Source organism: Schistocerca nitens, chromosome 9 (genome assembly GCF_023898315.1).
Source record: "Schistocerca nitens isolate TAMUIC-IGC-003100 chromosome 9, iqSchNite1.1, whole genome shotgun sequence".
Classification (NCBI taxonomy): Eukaryota; Metazoa; Arthropoda; class Insecta; order Orthoptera; family Acrididae; genus Schistocerca; species Schistocerca nitens.
The window spans coordinates 133112808-133133531 of NC_064622.1; the positions used below are offsets into that span (position 1 = coordinate 133112808).

Below are 20724 nucleotides of genomic sequence, written 5' to 3' on the forward strand. Positions count from 1 at the left end.
CATTAGCTTTGCTAAAAATCAATTGTTATACTAATTATTGCTTTTGTATCATATGAGGTGCCATCCGCTGGTCATTTTGTGCAATGTTTTGGTTTCGATGAAATCCCATGTCATTTCAAGTATTTGTATCAATTTTTACCTCTCTACCTACATTACTCTGAAGTATTGAAGTATCAAATGTTAACAGACTTTTAGGTCACCATGTACATTAACAAATACAAGGCTGAGAATAAATCTAATACACACACATACATACATAAAATCAATACAGAACCATAACATATGAAGTGGTCAATAACGCTGAAATTCAAAACTGAGAAAACTGCTTTAAAATCAAAACTTTCTCTACCAATCTGGCTGTAATAAGAAACTACAGGTAATAAAACTTAGCAATCAGCAAATGAGCCATACAATCCTTACTAAAAGAAGTACAGGAAAAAGGATTTTGGCTTTTAACAGAAAATTACAATTATTTAAACATGAAAATCCTAAGAAAGCTTTCTTTAAAAAAGATCATAAAACATTGAGGTTGAACAAATTAAGGAACAATAAGCTCTCATTCTCAACTCTAAATCAGCTGATCTAAACAAACCATGATTTACAGCTAAGCTAGAACGCTTCAGTAAAACTCGCTTCAAAACACAGCCCTGAGTGGCTGTTACAGGAAAATTACCACTACTAGAATAAGTATGCCAGAAAATATACAATTTAAAACCTATTCTACCATTGACAAAATTTCTAAGCTTGCTGGCACCTTGTGCCCACTGAATATATGAAACTTGAAGGCAAAGTCATGCACCACAACAGCAAACAAATAGTGAGCCACCTGTCCTAATGCAGGCCAAAATTGTTAACATAATGTTTGCCATTTCATGCAATGAAGTGTTGCTTGTTTTGTGGTTTAAAAATCAGTCAGTCAGTTGTAGGGAAGCATCCAAAATCTGCAACTGGTAGAAGCAGTGCCTGGCACCTCTGTTTAACTTACCTGATAGCACACAATTAACATCTCTATTAACAGACCCTTTTCACCAACTTTACACTATGGCTATCATGGCCAGCCCCTTCCAAGGTGACTGTGTCGACGATCAAACAACAACTGTGTGTCCATTGACTAGAGTGGCACTACAAAGCACTAATTCTTCCCTTGAAAGGAGACAACAGTAACTGACTAACCAGATGAGGCACTGCTAGCCAAGCTCCACATAGACAATACACTGGTGGATGGGACACTTGGACTCATCACTCAGCCAGGACGTATGTGATCCTTTATCCCAACTGGCACAACTGACACCTCATATCGAGGCACTGCGCTAGTGCAACATTGAATGTTGCTGCAGATCTTTGCCTTTCATTAGGGGACTGGCTCAGTCAAACAGTATTTTTTAACACACAACTGTGTTCAGTTACAGCACAGAGATGCTGAAAGACATTTGAGTTCCTTCAATATGTGTATCTGTTTCCTTTTGTTTCAAAAATGCTAGCTTTATTTAGAATTAGCTGATCAATGCTTTATAACCACATTTTATGCACAACAGAACTTGTTGACTAAGCATAGTTGAGATTTAATAGGAAAAGTGCCAATGGGAGTTTGTGCCACAAGTGGGCAGGGTGAAGGGACACTGTGCTGCATGCTTTGTGTATTGTCAGCACTGCTAAAAGGCACTGCAAGTGGCCCAGGGTTTCTTGTGGCAGCTAAGGATCCAGTCTTTCCCATGCCACCGTGGATGGAATTCCCATGACTGAATGCTTTGGAGATGTGCCTGTGTGGAAGGCAGCAATGGCAATCACCCTCCTATTTCACGAAAATCTAAAGGTGACACCAGTGCCAATGGGAACATGTGTTAAAACACACTACAGTGAGAACATTGCTTCTTTTCTTATAGCCAAGCAGATTGCACACTTCAAGAATCAAGACATGACCTTTTTTTTTTAAGAAAGGGCTGTGTTTCCTCGATTGAGGACTTCCATTGGTGATGCAGAAGAGTCAAGACATTACTGTTCTAATGGGAATGGTGTGTCTCGTATTAGAGGATTTTGCTTAGGCACTTAGAATCCAGGCATCTCATTTGGTGGAATCTGTATATCCTGGACTGTGAAGTCAACACAGTTTGACCAATATTTTATAATTTCAAGTGAGACCTTCAGTTTGTTTTGTAAAGTGGCCCCTAGTAAAGTAACTGAAATAATTAGTTCCAATAATACACTGATGTTAGTAAATAACCAACAACAATTTCAACATATGCATTGAGGCATCTAGCTAATTTACAAAATACAACTCCAGCTACACACTTTTAATTAAAACATACATAATAAGTCTGCTAAGATATTCTTTTGCAACATGAATTATATTGTATTATATATATGACCTTGTCAATTGTGATACTATATTTTAATAACAAATCTATTGCTCTTTTGCAACAGGAATTATATTGTGTTATAAGTATGACTCGTAGGATTTCATCAATTGTAATATTACACTGTAATAACAAACCTATTGTTCTATTGCAACATGAATTATATTGTATTATATGTATGACTGTCTATTGCCTTAATGGCCTAACAACAATAAAATTATTCTATTCTATAAACTTTTGATTGTCTTAGAGGGAATTACTTTGCAGCAACATGCAAATGGCCACTAGACAAAATCAGATGAGTCAAAATGTAGGTAAAATCCAATCATATATTTACATCACCCTTCAGAGGGCGTGATACAATCCATAACAGGAAGTCATAGTTCACAACTGGGAACTCTGACTCAGGATTTGTTGAAATTCAGTACGGAGACCCATAAATAATAGCTTTGAGAGCTATGATGATGATAAAAAAGTATTTAGTAATAGGCTGCAGACATTGATCAGTGTACAAGACATCACGATGCTACAATGCTGCGTGCAAAACACTGGGGTGGAGGGAGAGAGAGAGAGAGAGAGAGAGAGAGAGAGAGAGAGAGAGAGAGAGAAACTAGTAAGTTTTTAAGCCTTTTGTGGAGCCTGTTTTGCAGGGCCCAGTGTCAACCATCTTCACTTGACAACAGATGTCACATTGTTGATGTTTTGTCTCTGTGTAGTGAGAATTTTGTTTGGGGAATGTCAGACAAAGTGAAAATTAAATTTGTGAAGCATTGATTAGAATGCTCTCAATAAACTTGGGCAAACCAGAACTATAAAAAAAATTATTAAATTATGGTGTTTTTGAGAAGCGTGTTTCTAATAAAGACTGGAGTGAGACCAAGCAGATTACATTGCGAATGAAGTTCCAAGTGGGTCTGCCTGCAAAAGTGGCAATGAAACAATGCATTTTTTTTCTGTCATAGTGATCTGCACAAACTACCCAATTGATGCACCTGAATCATTATTGGATTCCATGGAAGAATTGGATCATGCATTGTGTTATAGGTCACAATTGGCAACAAAGAGAAATGACAATAATAATGGTGGGGATAACAATTCACATGTGAAGGAAGGAAATACAGTATGAGTTAAAGGACTGTAACTAGAGTGGCCACCAAAACCAGAATAATGACAGAATATCTATTTCAGGAGAATGTAGTTTGAGTGAGTGAATAATGGAAATTTAATGCACAGAGAGGGGCAGAGTGTGGAAATATGTAATGTTCAACAACAAGGAGGGACTGATAGTAATCAATAGTTTAAATGTTACAAAACTGACCAATGTCTTTTGTTCGCATAATTTAGCACCAACTATCTTTGAATACACTAGACATGGAAAGAACTCTGCAACAATAACAGAGCAAATATTTCTTGACTTACATAAACTAGACAATGTTTTAGAAGTGATTGACACTGGATTCTCGGATCATAAAGCACTAAAACTTAGTATAAATAATGTACTCTGTAAAAACTCTAGGCCAAGTGAGAAACACATCCACATGAGATGTATTAATGAGGACAACATTAGGATTTTTAATTCCTTGATAAAAAATACAAGTTGAGATCTACATAAACATGATAGTTTGAGTCATTTCTAGCTGATTACAAACATAGCTTTGAAATTGCTTTTCCCCTTAAGAAAATGAAAGTAAAAGGCAAAATTAACACATGGATAACAGGGCATAAGAAAATATGGAAAGCAAATCATAATGTTAAGTAAATCAGCAAGGCAAAATCCCACTTTGAAACAACATGTTAAGTGTTATAGGAAATTATACAAGAAAGTAATAACTGCAGTAGAAATAATTGCAGGGGGGGAAAAAAAATGAAATCAGTTTGGAAAGTGATCAATAGTAACTTAGGAAGACGCAAAATAAGAAAAAAACATTGTTATTAAAACTGAAGACAAAACTATAAATGATCCATCACACATTGCCAATATACTCAACTGTCATTATACAAGTGTAGTTCAAAACCTCATACGAACCCAAAGTAATACAGACATCAGTCATAACATCACATTGAATTGCAAAACTATGTTTTTGTATCCTGCAACAGTACATGAGGTAGAGAATGCTATCAGCAAACTAAAAAATAAATTATCCTGTGGAACCGATGGCATCCCAGTCAAAATCATTAAACACAGCAGATATATTACTGCTCTACTTGTAGATATAATTAATGCATCTTTCAGTACTGGCTCTTTCCCTAGAAAGCTGAAACAATCAATTATAAAACCATTATACAAAAATGGGGATCGTTATGATGTAAAAAACTACAGGCCTTTATCAATGTTATCTTGTTTTTCATAAATTATAGAAAGAGTAATGTATGGAAGACTCTACTTTCCTAAAAAAAAGTGGAATATTGGTCAATGAACAAAATGGCTTTCGAAAGAATAGATCAACTGAAACAGCTATATACAACTTTCTAAAACTTGTCCTAAATTCCACTGATAATAATGAAGTAAATTGTGGGGTCTTTTTAGATTTATCGAAGGCCTTTGACATTATTGATCTTAAACTACTGCTCAAAAAACTAAGTTGCTATGGAGTCTGTGGTACTGCTCATGCATGGTTTAAGTCATACTTATCTGGCAGATGCCAGAAGGTAGAAATAGTTCATGATGGAAAGTCATACTTTTCTGGTTATAAGGAAGTTAGTTATGGGGTGCCCCAAGGTTCGGTGTTGGGACCCCTGTTGGTCTGCTTCTACATTCTTCACATTAGCAATCTGGCTCTTTTTTAATGACACTGACAGTTCTTGCTACGTAACAATGTCTCTGGTCTAACAGGTCACTCTTTTCTCACAGCTCTGTTAGCAACAAATTACTTCCCCTGTACTTAGGCATCTTTGTGTCCATATGCACAGTTTTTTTCCCCTGTTCTCAGTGAGATGTGCTCACATTCAGGCAAATGTAAATCACTCAGATCAACATAACCAAGTTGCTACTTGGTTTTGTGCATTATCTCAGCAGCACTAACATTCCATTGGGTCTGACATTTAGAGGTCCCAATGCAGACATGATTATTATGACAAATATCATTTCTCTTTCAGCTACATTGATCAGAGTGTTGTTAGCTACCAGAAAATATAACCTCAGTGTACCATCGTAGCGTTTTTCTCTGCTCCTTATCATTTGCACTTTTGCTACAGATTCACCTTGGCCTACCACAAAGACAATCACAACTCCTCCATAATTTTGCACTGGGTTGCTATCCAATCCTATAATTGTAGAGCTTGGCTAGGAGACAACTTTCCTCTTTGCTTAATTGGCACTATATCCTAATGTGACCTACAAAGTACTCTATGGATTTTTCATGAAAAATGTGAATGCCATGGAGTTGCCCCTGTAAAATCTTAATGTGCTTTTTTTTCTTGTACTATTGTGCAAATGACTTTTTAAATTCATTGTAGGTAGTTGCACGACTACATCTTAGGTCATACTTGACTTGACAAAGCTGAATGAATTGTCAAGGATTTGCAGTTTTGCCCCATTTACTTTGTGAGAGGTACTCCAGGATCCTAAATCTGCTGAGACCCCTCATCTGATCTTTAAAAAAAAAAGAAAAAAAATATGTATCTGTAACGGTCTGTAAATCCAAATCTTGTTGTGTGCCTATCATGACTGGTTACCAAATTCACCCAAAAATTAATATATCTGCAGTAGCCTTACTTTCAGTGCTTGGGTTTGCTCTATCACTCTGCTAAAGAAAAATCCTTTAATAGTAGAATGTTGTTTACATTGCAATGGACTAGTTACATATTCAGATACAGCATACAAACTTTGCGAATATTATTGATCATTGCTACACTCCATGCATGACTTTGAGATTTCTTCCCTTCTCAGGAATACTGAGGGGTAAAGGAACACACACAATCCCACATCTGACAACCAGTATTTCAGGATGAGGGTGGTGGTTTGTGAGGTCATGAACAGTGATAGGTGAGTGATACTAATAGTCATAGTCCAGTTCATTGTGCAACACTGTTTCTTACCGTGATGCATGCATACATACATGCAGTTAAGGCCTACTGACAAACCCAACTCATATGCTGATGGAGGAGATGTCAGCACAACAGATAACTACTGACAATTGACAGTGTTGTTTTCAAATGGACAGCTTCCATTCACTGCCAGCGGCCTTACATGGAGTCAGCTGATGTGGGAAAGTACATACAATATACAAGGTGAATGCTCTTGAACCTAATTCCAAGGACTGCTCCACTTCAATAATTAAATGAATATGTAAAATCATTTTGTCACTAGCAATAAACTTTACACAAAATTCTGGCATCATGTTGATGATAAAAGCCATTGCACATCCTGGTGTTGATGGTGATACAAGCCCAGCTCTTGGACATGTCAATGGACTGAAATTTGATCTATTTTTAATGTGATTATATAGAATTTTTGCTCAGTAAATTACTAGCTGGCTATTAGAAGCAACTAATGCAGATACACTGATGGAAAAAATTGCAACACCAAAAAATTATTAATTTAGAGTAATTGAGTGAATCATCAAGGATTTGCTGTTTTGTCCCATTTACTTTTCATAGATTAATATGTGCACAAGATAAGCCATTGCAAATGTGAAATGCTGGTACATTAATAAGGGTGTAACTGCCAGAATGTTGAATGCAAGCATTCAAATGTGCATGCATTGTGTTGTACAAGTGCTGGATGTCACTTTGTGGGATGGAGTTCCACATCTGTAGCATTTGGTTGGTCAAAACTGGGACAGTTAAAGCTGTTTGTGGACGATACTGGAGATGGTGTCTCATATGTGCTTCACTGACTACAGATCTGCTGATCAGGCCAAGCCAACATGGTGATATTTTTTAGAGCATGCTGGGTTACAACAGCAATATGTAGGTGAGCATTATCCTGTTGGAAAGCACAAAATGGAATGCTGTTCATGAATGGCAACCCAACAGGTTAAATCATCAAACTAATATGTAAACTTGCAGTTAGGGTTTGTCAGATAACGACAAAAGTGCTCCCTCTGTCATACAAAATCACAACCCAGAGCATAGCTCCAGTTGTAAGTACAATGTGTGTAGCCTGCAAACAGATTGGTTCCAGGCTCTCAACTGGTCTGCTGCTAACCAGCACATACCCATCACTGGCACCAAGACAGAACCAGTTTTCATAAGAAAGAACAGAACTCTACCTAGCCCTTCAATGGGCTCTCACTTGACACAACTGAATTTGCAAAAGGCAGTGGTTTGGGGTCAGTGGAGTGCATGCTACAGGACTTCACACTCAGAGCTGTCCTGGAAGTAACTGATGTGTAATAGTTTGTTGAGTCACTGTGGAGCCAACTACTGTTCAGATCACTTCTGCAGATTCAGTACAATGCACCAGTGCTACATGCTAAATGATATAGATTACCCTCTTGATACTGTCACATGGTTGTATAGAGCCTGGTCTTCTTGAAATTGCACATTCTTGTGACCATGCCAGCAATCATGTACAATAGCTACATTCCTGCCAGTTCTTTCTGTAGTATCACAAAAGAAACATCTATCTTCTCGTAGCCCTATTAAATGACATCATTCAAACTCAATGAGAGGTTGTTAATGTTATCTGTCACCTTAAAAGCATTCTTCACTACATCAACTAACCATGTCCAATCTTAAAGGTAATTAAGACTCGGATCACAACAGCGTGTATTTAAAGGAAACACAATTTGCATCATCATGGTGAAACTGATAGTGCCACTCTTATGCGACTGGTGTAAAACTGGAATAAACATCTGCTTTCAGATGTAGAAACATGCCTACCAACTTTTGTTTATGTCACACTACTCCTCCTTGGTGCTATGATTTTTCTTCTGTCAGTGTATTATATTGCTGATGCAAGTCCAATGTCTAGAATTGGTCTCTAGTGTCACAAGAGTTTTTCACATTCAGTATTCATCTTCTGGTCTGAGTTTTTATACAAGATGGATGCAAAATTCAACTGCTCCCATAATAATACATTTCAAATTACAAACAGAAAGATATTATGCTGAGATGTTGACTCAGGAATGAGTCATTCATGGATCACTATGATCTTTTATAATATTGATTAAACAAGGTAAAATTTAATTGCATCAAGCATTCATAGTAGAATACCTCAGTTCAATCATTGTTACTAACTACTTTTATATGTTTAAGTCTTAATAATGAAGAAAGCATCTGTAAAGTGGCATCCCACACAGACATGACCTTAAGCAACTGCAAGAGATGAAGTAATTAGTGCACAAATATTTTAATTATCACTGGATTGTTGCTAATCAAAGATCCCATGAATAAACAAGTTTTCATTGCTACTGTCATTTTTATTCATTCACTCAAATACCATTATTTATTCTTATTAAGACAAACATCAAAAAAAGTTATGCATCACCTCGATTCTGAGAGTTCCGGAACCTGTACACAAAATTGGAATAGAGATCAACATAATCATTTCCGCCCTTTTTGTTGCTCATGAAAACCACACTTTGCATTTTGTACCACCATACAGCAAGACCTTCAGAGGTGGTGGTCTAGACTGCTGTACACACCAGTACCTCTAAGACCCAGTAGCATGTCCTCTTGCATTGATGCATGCCTGTATTCGTTGTGGCATACTATCCACACGTTCGTCAAGGCACTGTTGGTCCAGATTGTCCCACTCCTCAATGGCGATTTGGCATAGATCCCTCAGAGTGATTGGTGGGTCACATAATCTACAAACAGCCCTTTTCAATCTACCCCAGGAATGTTTGATAGGGTTCATGTCTGGAGAACATGCTGGCCACTCTAGTCGAGCGATGTCGTTATCCTGAAGGAAGTCATTCACAAGATGTGCATGATGGGGGTGTGAATTGTCATCCATGAAGACAAATGCCTCACCAGTATCCTGCTGATATGGCAGCACTATCAGTCAGAGGATGGCATTCATGTATCGTACAGCTCTTCCGATGCCTTCCACGACCATCATCAGCAGCATACATCGCCCCTACATAATGCCACCCCAAAACAGCAGAGAATCTCCACCTTGCTGCACTCACTGGACAGTGTGTCTAAGGTGTTCAGCCTGACTGGGTTGCCTCCAAACACATCTCAAACGATTGTCTGGTTGAAGGCATATGCGACACTCATCGGTGTAGAGAATCCCAAGTGGTCCGTTTGGTATGTTGTTTGGCCCATCTGTACCGCGCTGCATGGTGTCATGGTTGCAAAGATGGACCTCACCATGGATGTTGGGAGTGAAGCTGTGCATCATGCAGACTATTGCGCACAGTTTAGAGTCTTAACACAACATCCTGCGGCTGCACGAAAAGCATTATTCAACATGGTGGCGTTGCTGTCAGGGTTCCTCCAAGCCATAATCCTTAGCTAGCACTCATGCACTGCAGTAGCAGCCCTTGGGTGGCCTGAGCGAGGCATGTCATTGACAGTTCCTGTCTCTCTGTATCTCCTCCATGTCTGAACAACATCGCTTTGGTTCACTCCGAGATGCCTGTACATTTCCCTTGTTGAGAGCTTTTCCTGGCACAAAGTAACATTGCAGACATGATCAAACTGTGGTATTGACCATGTAGGCATGGTTGAACTACAGGCAACGCGAGTCGTATACCTCCTTCCTGGTGGAATGACTGGAACTGATCAGCTGTCTAACCCCCTCCGTCTAATAGGTGCTGCTCATGCATGGTTGTTTACATCTTTGGGTGCATTTAGTAACATCTCTGAACACTCAAAGGCACTGTGTCTGTGATGCAATATCCACAGTGAATGTCTGTCTTCAGGAGTTCTGGGAACTGTGGTGATGCAAAACTTTTTTGATGTGTGTATTATATATCTGTGCTATTTATTTTGCTTTCATGGGATGATGCACATGCCATTCAAATTGTTCTGGTATGATTCTAATTCTTCCCTGATCCTTAGTAAGTTTTTCTGTTCTGCCTGCTAAACAGCCTGTAATTTCACATGATCAGCTGGCAGTTGTTCAGTCTTAATAATTCCGTTTATGTCTAATCATCTCAATGCCAACTGAGTTGGAATTCCACTTTTCATTCCTTTCTCAGACAAGGAATAATGCTAAGGACAAACACTCCATTTATACAGATTCTTTGCAAATTAAATTGTGGCCTAGCAGCAACAAGAGCAAACTTAAGTCAACGAAACATGATTGAGAACTTCTGTGGGAGGATCACTTTACCGACAAACTGTCATATGGCAACCAATAACAACATCACTATCAAAATATTCTGGCCTTCAATATTTAATGTGCTGTAGATTGATATTCCTATTCCTTGGCTAAGATTGTGAGTGCCAATATTTAAATCACAAGAGAGAATATTTGTGTCTTGATACACTTCTTGTTTATGTACTTTTATTTATTTTATTTTATTTATTTATTTATATACTTGTTCCATAGATCTGTACATGTGAGCAAGTCACTCAGATGTGGAACGTGTCAATGTACATAATAAAATACATAGAATAAAGACATTGTTATAGTATTAATAACTGTGCACAAAAGTCATGCTTATTAGCTTAAAAACTAGTCAACATAAATGTGAAGATAGCAGTTTCATATTTAGGGCATTATTGCATCTATTTTAACCTTGAACAGTAATCAAAACTTCCCACTTTGGGTTTAAAAGTGACCCAAAAATGGAAATGAGAAAAAGAGGAATTTTTACATCAGGGCATTATTACATTAGTTTAACAGTAAACAGTGTCAAAAAATTTAAAAACATCTTTCCAATCTGGGTTTTACTTATTTCTCTGAAAGAATTCCTCTAGTGAATAAAGTGAGGTCTCAAGTAAATAATTTTTCAAGCTATGTTTAAATACTGATGTACTACTCCTTATACTTTTGATGCTGTTGGGTAGGGAATTTAAAATTTTCGTTCCAGCGTACTTTACCCCTTTCTGAATAAGTGTCAAGTTCTTTAACTCACAGTGGAAATCCTCTTTTCTTCTGGTGTTATGTTCATGATGTAGGCAATTCGTTTCATACAGAGTGGGGTTATTTATTATGAAGCACATCAGTGAATATATGTACTGAGATGTTGCTGTCAGTATTTCAAGTCGTTTAAAAAGATTTCGACATGAGGTTCGTGGGGGTACACCACAAATGATTCTTATTGCTCTTTTTTGTGCTGTGAGGATTTTCTTTGCGGCAGGTGTATTGCCCCAGAAGATGATGCCATAACACATGACTGAATGAAAATAGCCAAAGTAAGCTGACTTTGAGATGGTAATGTCATTGAAGCGTGACAAAATTCGTAAAGCAAATGTTGCCGACGTCAGCCGTTTTAGTGTTTGTAGAACGTGATGTTCCCAGTTCAGCTTACTGTCCACGTATACGCCTAGGAATTTTGATAAGTACACTTGCTTTATCATCTGATCATTCTGTGTGATAACTATTTCTTTTGGGTTTTTGTGGGTTGTCTGGAACTGGATAAAATTGTTTTTTTTTTTTTTTTTTTTTTTCAGGTTTATTGAAAGGGAGTTAATACTAAACCAACCCAGAACTTCTTTAAGGATATCATTGACCTCTGATTCTAAGTCAGTAGTTGACACATTATCCACCACAATGCTCGTATCATCAGCGAACATTGTAAATTTACACTGCTTATTGATGGATAAAGGTAGGTCATTAACATATATGAGGAACAGCAAGTGCCCAAGCACTGATCCCTGTGGCACTCCATGCTGCACAATTCCCCACTCAGAGTCCACTATATATTGTGATAAACTATCTGAAACATCTAGAATAATCTTCTGCTTCCTATTTTCGAGGTACGATTTTAACCAGTTCCCTACAGGTCCTGTAATTCCATAATGACAGGCCTTCTTGAAGAGTATCTCGTGATCTACACAGTCGAACGCCTTTGATAGGTCGCATAAGACACCAATTGGCAGCCTCTTGCTGTTTATAGACTCTAGAACATCATTTGTGAATGAGAAAATTGCGTTATCTATTGAAACTATGAACCAAAGCTAAAAATTACAATAATACCTTAAAAGATTGTTATGATGTACTCTAACACTAATTTTTTGCAGTTAGGGACTCTAAATTCACTCTGAATATAACTACCAATGAATTACGTAGAAACAGTAATATTGCACTAACAGTTCTAGACAGTAATCTGACAGGTTTAAGCCTTTTTATTGGCCAATGTGTGAAACTGCACTTCTCTGATAAATCTAGAGGACAATGTATGAATGAAAATTAACAATTGTAAGGTGTGACTGAGGAATGACAGTGAAAGAGATCATTCTTTCATAATTTTGATTAAGTGTTTAATTAACCCTTTCAGACCTGATTTTTTATTTACTTATGAAAAAAATATCTGACATCATTTTTACATTCAGGTGATTCTCCTGACAACATTTTTCTAAGAAAAAAATTTCATATGATCTCAAGTTTTCTAGATATTTAATGTACACAATTGTGTTCATCAGGTCTCGAGCTTCATGTCATACATTACGGAAGATAACACTATGGATCAAGTATGCCACTCTTTATTTCACTTTAAAACAGAAGAAACAATAAAAATAATTCCAAATTACAGTTCTTATTTAAACAACAATGGTCAAAAAACTGATTTTAAAGTTTCACATGAAACTGCAAAATAAATTTCTGTCCTTTTGGAGACATACATGTACTTTACATTTTCTGCACTGAATTCTAGAACGCCTTGTACATTTTGGAAATGTGCAGATACTTGGAGCTCCTGCATCATGCAAAGGCAAATGGTCAATGGAATGAAGCTGTATCTCTGTAGCTGGTCATAATTCTCCTCTTCTTTTTGGTATGACTCATGTCTTCTCACTATTTCAGGTCTTTCTACTTTCACATATTTATGGTGTTTTTTTGTTCCAACACTCAACTTTATCCACTGAGCCTTTACCAACAAAGTTTGAACACAATACATTTGGCCTACAGTCTAACCAATTACACATGGTAATGTCATCAGCACTAGTGATTTCTTCCCAGTATCCTCAGGTTTGTTTCATTATTGTTTTATCATCTGAAAAAGGCAAGTTCTTTCCAGATCTCGTTTGATGGGCAGTACCTGCTGCATTGATGCCTTGAGATTTCAGAACTTGAAACACACGATACGGTAAAAAGAAGTTGTCAAAGTATAATTTATGACCTTTACCTTTTGAGAGTCGAACAGAAAATTCTAAACCAACAGCAGGACCTAATCCAAATTTTTTACAGTATGCTGTATTTAGTTCAGTTGTAGCACCTTGATACAAAAGGAAATCATGGACTATTCCACTCTTTTCACATGAAGACTTTGATTCCCCATGGACTTGGTTTCCCCTTGACATACTGCTTTGCAGAAAACTTCCCAATGAAAGGAATAATTCCTTCACTGACACAAACATTCTCTTCTATAGGAAGTTCACTGCAGCATTTTCGAATGGCTGAGTAAATAGGCCTGACTTTATAAAATTTATCTTTATGATCAGGTGGCTTTTCCAGATTGTTCACCAAATGTAAATTTGTTCGTAATTCTAAAAATCTGACTCGTGACATGTTTTCCCAAAACACATTTACCTTCGGGCTTGTATCCCAATACATTCATAATCTGGGAAATTTCAAGGTGCCAGTCAATATATGCAAACCAAATAGCATCTCTTGTGCTTGTGGAGTTGTCTGCTTGAATGAGGATTTGCCTCGTTGTAATGCATAAATATGAGTATGTGCTGCAATGCTAGTGAACAAATCATTTGGTATATATCTTTTGAAGTATTGCATTGAAGAACACAAGAGAGATTCTTCAAAATTTGGAGCTTTGTATGTTTCTGCAATGGTACTTAGAGGCTTGCGTTTCCATTTTATGGATTCTTTAGGTGTTACCATCATGTTGTCACACTGGTTATTCAATTCTGGGTTGTTTTCATTGCATAAAAACTTCATTTCAGCATCCACCACCTCTCCAACATCTTCATCTTCGGATATGGTGTCTCTACACACATTATTCATGCCCACATTATCTGCTCCAACACGTTTTACTATTTGTGGAGCTTGCCTTTCAATAAGTGGTACACCGTCATACTCATCTCCTCTCAAACTAATGTTAGAAACGCCACCATTTTCAATTATGTCCATACTCAAGTCCCAGTTTTTCCTCACAGAAAGATAATCCATATTTCTAAGCCAAAAGACAGCAATATACAATAAAATCATATGTACAGGTCAGTTATTCTCCTTTCTTGCTGCTGGTACTGAAATTAATGGAAAAATTGCCATACATAACTACCATAGCCATGCAAATGTTGCTGACACACATTTTACGTCATTTTTTCCTATTTTACACCATTAAGGACCTGTTGTACACAAATGTGTACATTAATCTTACCTGATACATAACACAAATATGAACTGAATTAAATTGCTGAAAATTACACTGAAAGAATGTCTAATGTTTCCAAAAGAAGGAAACCACACAAAACATTCAAAAACGAAACCCACAACGTGACTATTACAGCAATAAAGTAAACGTGTAATGGCTTCCCACAGAGAGAGAACACCAGAGAGTATATTTTCCTCTGTGGTTCACAGACTGCTCACAAGAGAGCAGCAGCAGCTGGAGTATGGCTAAAAGAAACATACACAAATGTGCAAAGTGAATTTGAATGCATCTCACATTTCTTGTCAGCGAAATATTAGTGAACAAACTTTATGTACACAATTGTGACCACCAGGTCTGAAAGGGTTAATAATCCATATCAATTGATCACCTAATCTTGTGGCAATTGTAAGGATTAAAATTCAACAAGCAGTATCAGTATGCTCCTGAGAAAATGAAGCACTAGTTTTGGTTTTTCTGTACAGTTATCTTAGTTTCACACATTTAAGAGATTAATTATAACAGAGGAGACATCATTTTAAAAACCTTGCTCTACTTGAGCATGCCAGAACACACCAAAACTACTGTTGCACAGAGAGATCTCTTGCTGGATTTCTGTTTGAAAGAAGTGGTGCAAGGGCCCTTAATGAAAACGCCTCCAGGGTTGCTCAGTTTACTTTTTGTGTCTCTCAACTTCACCAAGATGATTCATGTTTCCAAACGCTGTAGGAAGAAACAAAGGTGTCATCTCCTATTCAGCAGTTGTGTTTTCACCTGCTTATGTTTCTCCTTCAGGACTGAGGAATGAAAAGTATGAAACTTATTTGATTCATTCTCATGTCACTCATTTCACTCACTTAGCTCAGATTTCTCACTAGTCTCTCGTAGGGCTCAAAATATAAATTTTGCTGGTGTAATTTCATGTTGATACAGTACAAGAAACCAGCCCTTGGTGTTCCCCTGTTCTAACATACCTAGAAGCAGTCCTAGGTATTATATCAGAATGGTTTCTGAATCACAACACACTTACTCTCCTGCATCCAGCTCCACAGTGCATTCTAAGTTTTGGCTATCACATCTGAATCTTCATGAGGTATTACTTTCACCAGTTGCCAGTTCCCTTTCCCTCTTTGTTCTGCCTGTACAAGCTTTAGGTAAAGACAATTCCCTTGGCTCTGTAGCAACTGGTGCTTTTTCCAACAATTTATTCAGTTACTCAGTGTACATACTTATTCAGTATTTATGTCTATCATATTGTGTATAACTGTTAAATATTCATTTTATTTCTCAAATAACTGATGATACCTAAGTGAGAGTTAGTGGCTGACCAGTGTTTTCCAACATTTTCTAAAGTTTTGGTTTTCCCTTCTAAATATTTCATACATACATAATGTCTGTTTTGCGAAGCAATTAAATTAGTAAGTGCCAAAAGTACAGTCATCAGCTGATTCAGACATTATGTTTATATTTGTCATTGTACTGACTTCAGAACTAACTAAAAGAAGTAATCATCTGTCTCTCCCTCTCTCTCTCTGACAATTAAAACTGATCCAAGAAGAATGAAGAAAGTTCTCTTACTTTTGTAATATAGCAAGCAATGTGAACAGATGTTGCTCCCTCACAAATGTTACACCCAACACCTGTCATGCATAACACTAATCTCCTTTGACCTTTCAGGCTTCAACATGCAGATAAATGTTGAAGTACATGTAATATAATGTGAACTAAACATATCCACTTACAACTGATGTCATAGTCACAACACGGTATAGCACATGCTGTGACTAATGAGATCCGAGCAAGTAATGTAATGTTACTTTTTGTATTATCAGGTACTAGTAAAAGAGCACACTGTGTGCTACACTTATGTCCATGTCAAATGATTTGTAATGAATAATGTTTATATTACTTTTTCTATTTTTATTATGCTGACATCTAATCTCATTGTAAAAATGATGTTTCATATGAAGTTGATTACTTGTCCACCAATCCATGAATGGTGATTGAAGCTAGCTTTCAGATGATTACAAGCATTTACCAAAGAGCCTTCTTTTTTATTATAACAGCACATTTTTGGTCCACAACTCTAAACTAATAAGTTCTCTTAGTGTTTTAACAATTTTGTCACACACATAAATTGACTATGTTTTATCTTTCCTATGAAGGTCAACTTTTCTATGTTGGCAACAGATATTAACTAATTTCAACATAATGTGGCAAATGAGAAACTGTAATTATCATATGGAGCAAAGCATAAAAGCAATGTGGCTACTCTATTCCATTCTGACTCATTGTGTATTTGCTCAAGAACAGGTAAAATGCCATATTTCATGATGTGCTATCCAAAACCACCATTTTGACACAATGTGCTTTATATTGTTTAACTTTTCAAATCCCTAACTGTGCATCATTCTGATAGTCTGAGTTCTGTAGAGACTCCAAATATGGCACTGTGTTGTTTAATGGCATCATATCCGTTTAAAAAGAAGTATTATTGTTATTCTTGGTCTGTCAAGCACTGCTTAGTAAGAAGCAAAAGGGATGATCGTGAATAAACCAATTTAGGAATTTTTACATTTATACAAAAAGTATTGATGTAGTCTTATGGAAATAGAATATACGTTAAAATTATTGCACAGAGAAAATTTTGTGACACTGATATTGGGGGAATTTTTTTTTTTTTTTTTTTTTTTTATGCGGGTACACATTGCACAACAAATTCAGATAAATGTCTATATTATTTGTGGAAGAGTTAAACTCTGTGACTTTTTAGAAAATGTTTCATTCAGATGGCTAACTAGAATACAAAGCAGTCATGAAATTCTGTTCTGTACAAGCTGTCACTAAGTCATCCAAATTTAGTGAATGTTCCTAAGTAGTTCAGTGATTCATTTTGAAATGCTAAGAAATACACTCACACTTTGGCTTATTCTTTTTTAACACGTCCAGAGCTTTGTGCCAGATTTCAAGCAACAATCAAAACAACTTAATGGCCCTGTATTGAAACTCAATGCTTTATTGCAAATGCTGTGGCTAGTATTTTTTTTTATTATTATTGAATATCTTAGGAATGGCAAAACAATCCCTAGCAAATACTCTAGACTAGTTAGATGAAAAGAGTGCTTGAGAAGAGGCCTGGACTGCAAAAGAGAGGAAACTTTCCATTGAGATAATGCACTTTACCAGGAAAATGTCTTGGTAGTGAAACTGTACCAGTTTTTCAAGCATTAACACAACTTATTGGAACATCAACTCCATACACCACATTTTTCATCAGTATGAGGGGGGACCCAAAAGTAACAGGAATTCAGCTGTGGTGGGGAGAGAGAATGGGGAAACCCATTGTTTGACCAAGTGTCCATTAAGGTCACACTTCCTGAGTCAGCGTGCGAAGTTGTGTCACTGTGAGTGCATTGGTTCGCCCGTGAGAGCTTTTTAGCAATACAACTTTTTCCATTTCAGTGAAAATGTGATGGCAGATTGTAGAGAGCAACATGCAGCTGCAGAATTTTATTTCCTGTTGGGGAAATCAGCTAAGACTGCTTATGGGGATGCTGCCTTAAATAAAAGCAGAGTCTACAAGTAGTTTTCACATTTAAAAAATGGAGAAATGTCAATTGAAGACCAACCCCATTCAGGATGCCCCTCAACATTGAGAAGTGATGAAAACATTGACAAAAATCAATGCCCCCATTCGTGAAGACTGTCACTTAACCATTGATCACCTCTGTCAGATGTCTAACATTATGGAGTTCAATTCAGAGGATTTTATCCAAAAATTTGCACATGAGAAGGTTTGCAGCCAATTTGTCCCTCACCTTCTCACAGACGAACAAAGGGAACATCAACCTCAGTCATGTTTTGAGCTTCAAAATCAGCTCAAAGAGGACCCTGAATTTTTTCCAAGGTGACTACTGGTGAAGAATTGTGGTGCTATGGATATGACCCTGAAACAAAGAAGCAATCAAGCCAGTGGGAGACAAGTGGCTCTCCTTGTCTCAAAAAAGTTCACCAAGTCAAGCCAAACATCAAGACAATGCTCGTTTGTTTCTTCGATTGCAGAGGTGCTGTGCACACAGAGCTTGTTCCCCTGGGTCAAACTGTCAACCAGGAGTTCTACTTGGAGGTTTTGAAAAGATTGAGGGAGAGTATCCAGAAGAAAAGGGCAGACCTTTGGTGCACAGGTGTCTGGTCGTTTCACCATGACAATGCGCTGGCCCACACTGACCTCTCCGTAAACCAGTTTTTGACCAAAAGCGGCATGACACTGATTGTCAACCCCCCTAATAACTGGATGTAGCCCCTGTGATTTGTTTTTGTTCCCCAGACTCAAAACGAGCATGGATGCAATGCATTTTCCCACTGTGGAGGAGGTAAAACAAAAATTGCTGGAAGGAATAACAGTCATCTTGATAAGTGAATTTAAAAACTGTTTTGAACAATGGAAGGATCATTTGAAGATGCATGTTGTGGTCAATGGAGAATACTTTTTTCCTCCCTCCCCCCTCGTACTTCCAGCTGTTTCACCAAGAAAAGAAGTAGATGGTGACAGCTGTGGATGAGTATGTGAGAGACCTTTGAGCTACAGGTATGGACTGTCCTCCCTGGATAAATGTTAGATACAGGACAAAAACAAAAATATGCATTTCTGACCTAAAACTGTTTCAGTGTTGGCTGATTCACCCCCTTATTATGTTACCCCTGAACATATGCCCTTTTTAGCTCCCAAATCTCTCTTTCTTGTTGTACATTAATGTGATGTTCTATAATGGTTTGGAAATGAAAGAAAGGAGGGAAGGAAGAAAATTTGCAGAAGAGTACGTTTATGTTATGATGAACATCCTGCTTTTTCGGAAAGAAGAAAGGTAGGCCTGGTTACCAATAATTAGGTTACAGTGCTGTAGAGCAACACATACCAGGTGGTCCCTGACAGACAGTAACATCATTGACAGTTATGCGTTTAACCTCTGGTAGTGGGCTGCGCACTGGAAATAACAATGTGTAGCCAATCTCCCGGAGCACACCCATCTGCATCTGGCGCAGCACCTCTTCCTTTCCCAGGTCGAGCAGCAGGCTTCCATGGTACTTCTGTAGGAGGGTTAACATCTGATTAGTCAATAACTGCAGCAACAGCTTTCCTTACTCCTAACACACACAGCACTGTGGTTTGACCATAGATTAACCAGTGGGAAAAGCTCCTGTCAGAGCACTGAAAAGGCAAATATATTCCTCATTAAAAGACTGACAGGGAAGTGGGGGACCCACTGCAATCCTCATTTCTTACCACAAATTTTGGCTTGCTAACATATTTGTGCTCTTTTAACACAGAACATTCTAAATTCTTTCCTTCAGTCTATCTTTGTAGTTAATCCTTCATACACAGCATCTCTCTCTCACTGCCATTGGCTACATTGGTCTCTCCCACTGTTTCCTTTTTCTCCCATTAATTCACAGTATATTTACACAGCCATTGTCACCTCTTTCACTTACATTTTCTATTCTCTCCTTTTGTCTTTCTTTTGCACTGCCACTATCTCCACCATATCTCAGCAGCTCAAAAATTATAGGGGTCTAACATTTTTCCCCCTTTACACACGTCATTAAAATTTTGGTCCAAAATGCACCCTCCACTAAAACTAAGTGTTAAAGCTCACTGGCCTGGGAGGGTCCAGATCCCCCAAAGCCTATTTGTAGCCTCCACTCATCTGTATTTTTTATTTCCATTGTCTCCTCTCTCTTTTATTCTTATTCTTATTCTTATTCTCTCTCTCTCTCTCTCTCTCTCTCTCTGGTAGTGTCTCTTCTCTCTTCTACTGTCGCTGTCCCTCTGCTATTCTCTATCAGCCCAAAAAAGTGCTAACATGATCACATGTAAAATTTAAAAATTTTTGGTGAGGAAGGTGAAATGTGGATTGAGGCAGCTGGTTCCCCACTTCTATGCCAGAATCTTTTAAAGATGAACATATTCACCTTTTCTATGA

The 20724-nt window shown here is 37.5% G+C and overlaps 1 protein-coding gene across 1 annotated transcript in view; it reads right to left on the reverse strand.

Moving 5' to 3' along the window:
- Positions 1-20724, reverse strand: part of LOC126204054 (serine protease gd-like) — a 145106-nt gene that overhangs the window by 92994 nt on the left and 31388 nt on the right. The window contains exon 2 of the mRNA XM_049938477.1: positions 19660-19831. Coding sequence (XP_049794434.1) covers positions 19660-19831 — 172 coding nt within the window. The remainder of the gene's footprint in view (positions 1-19659; positions 19832-20724) is intronic.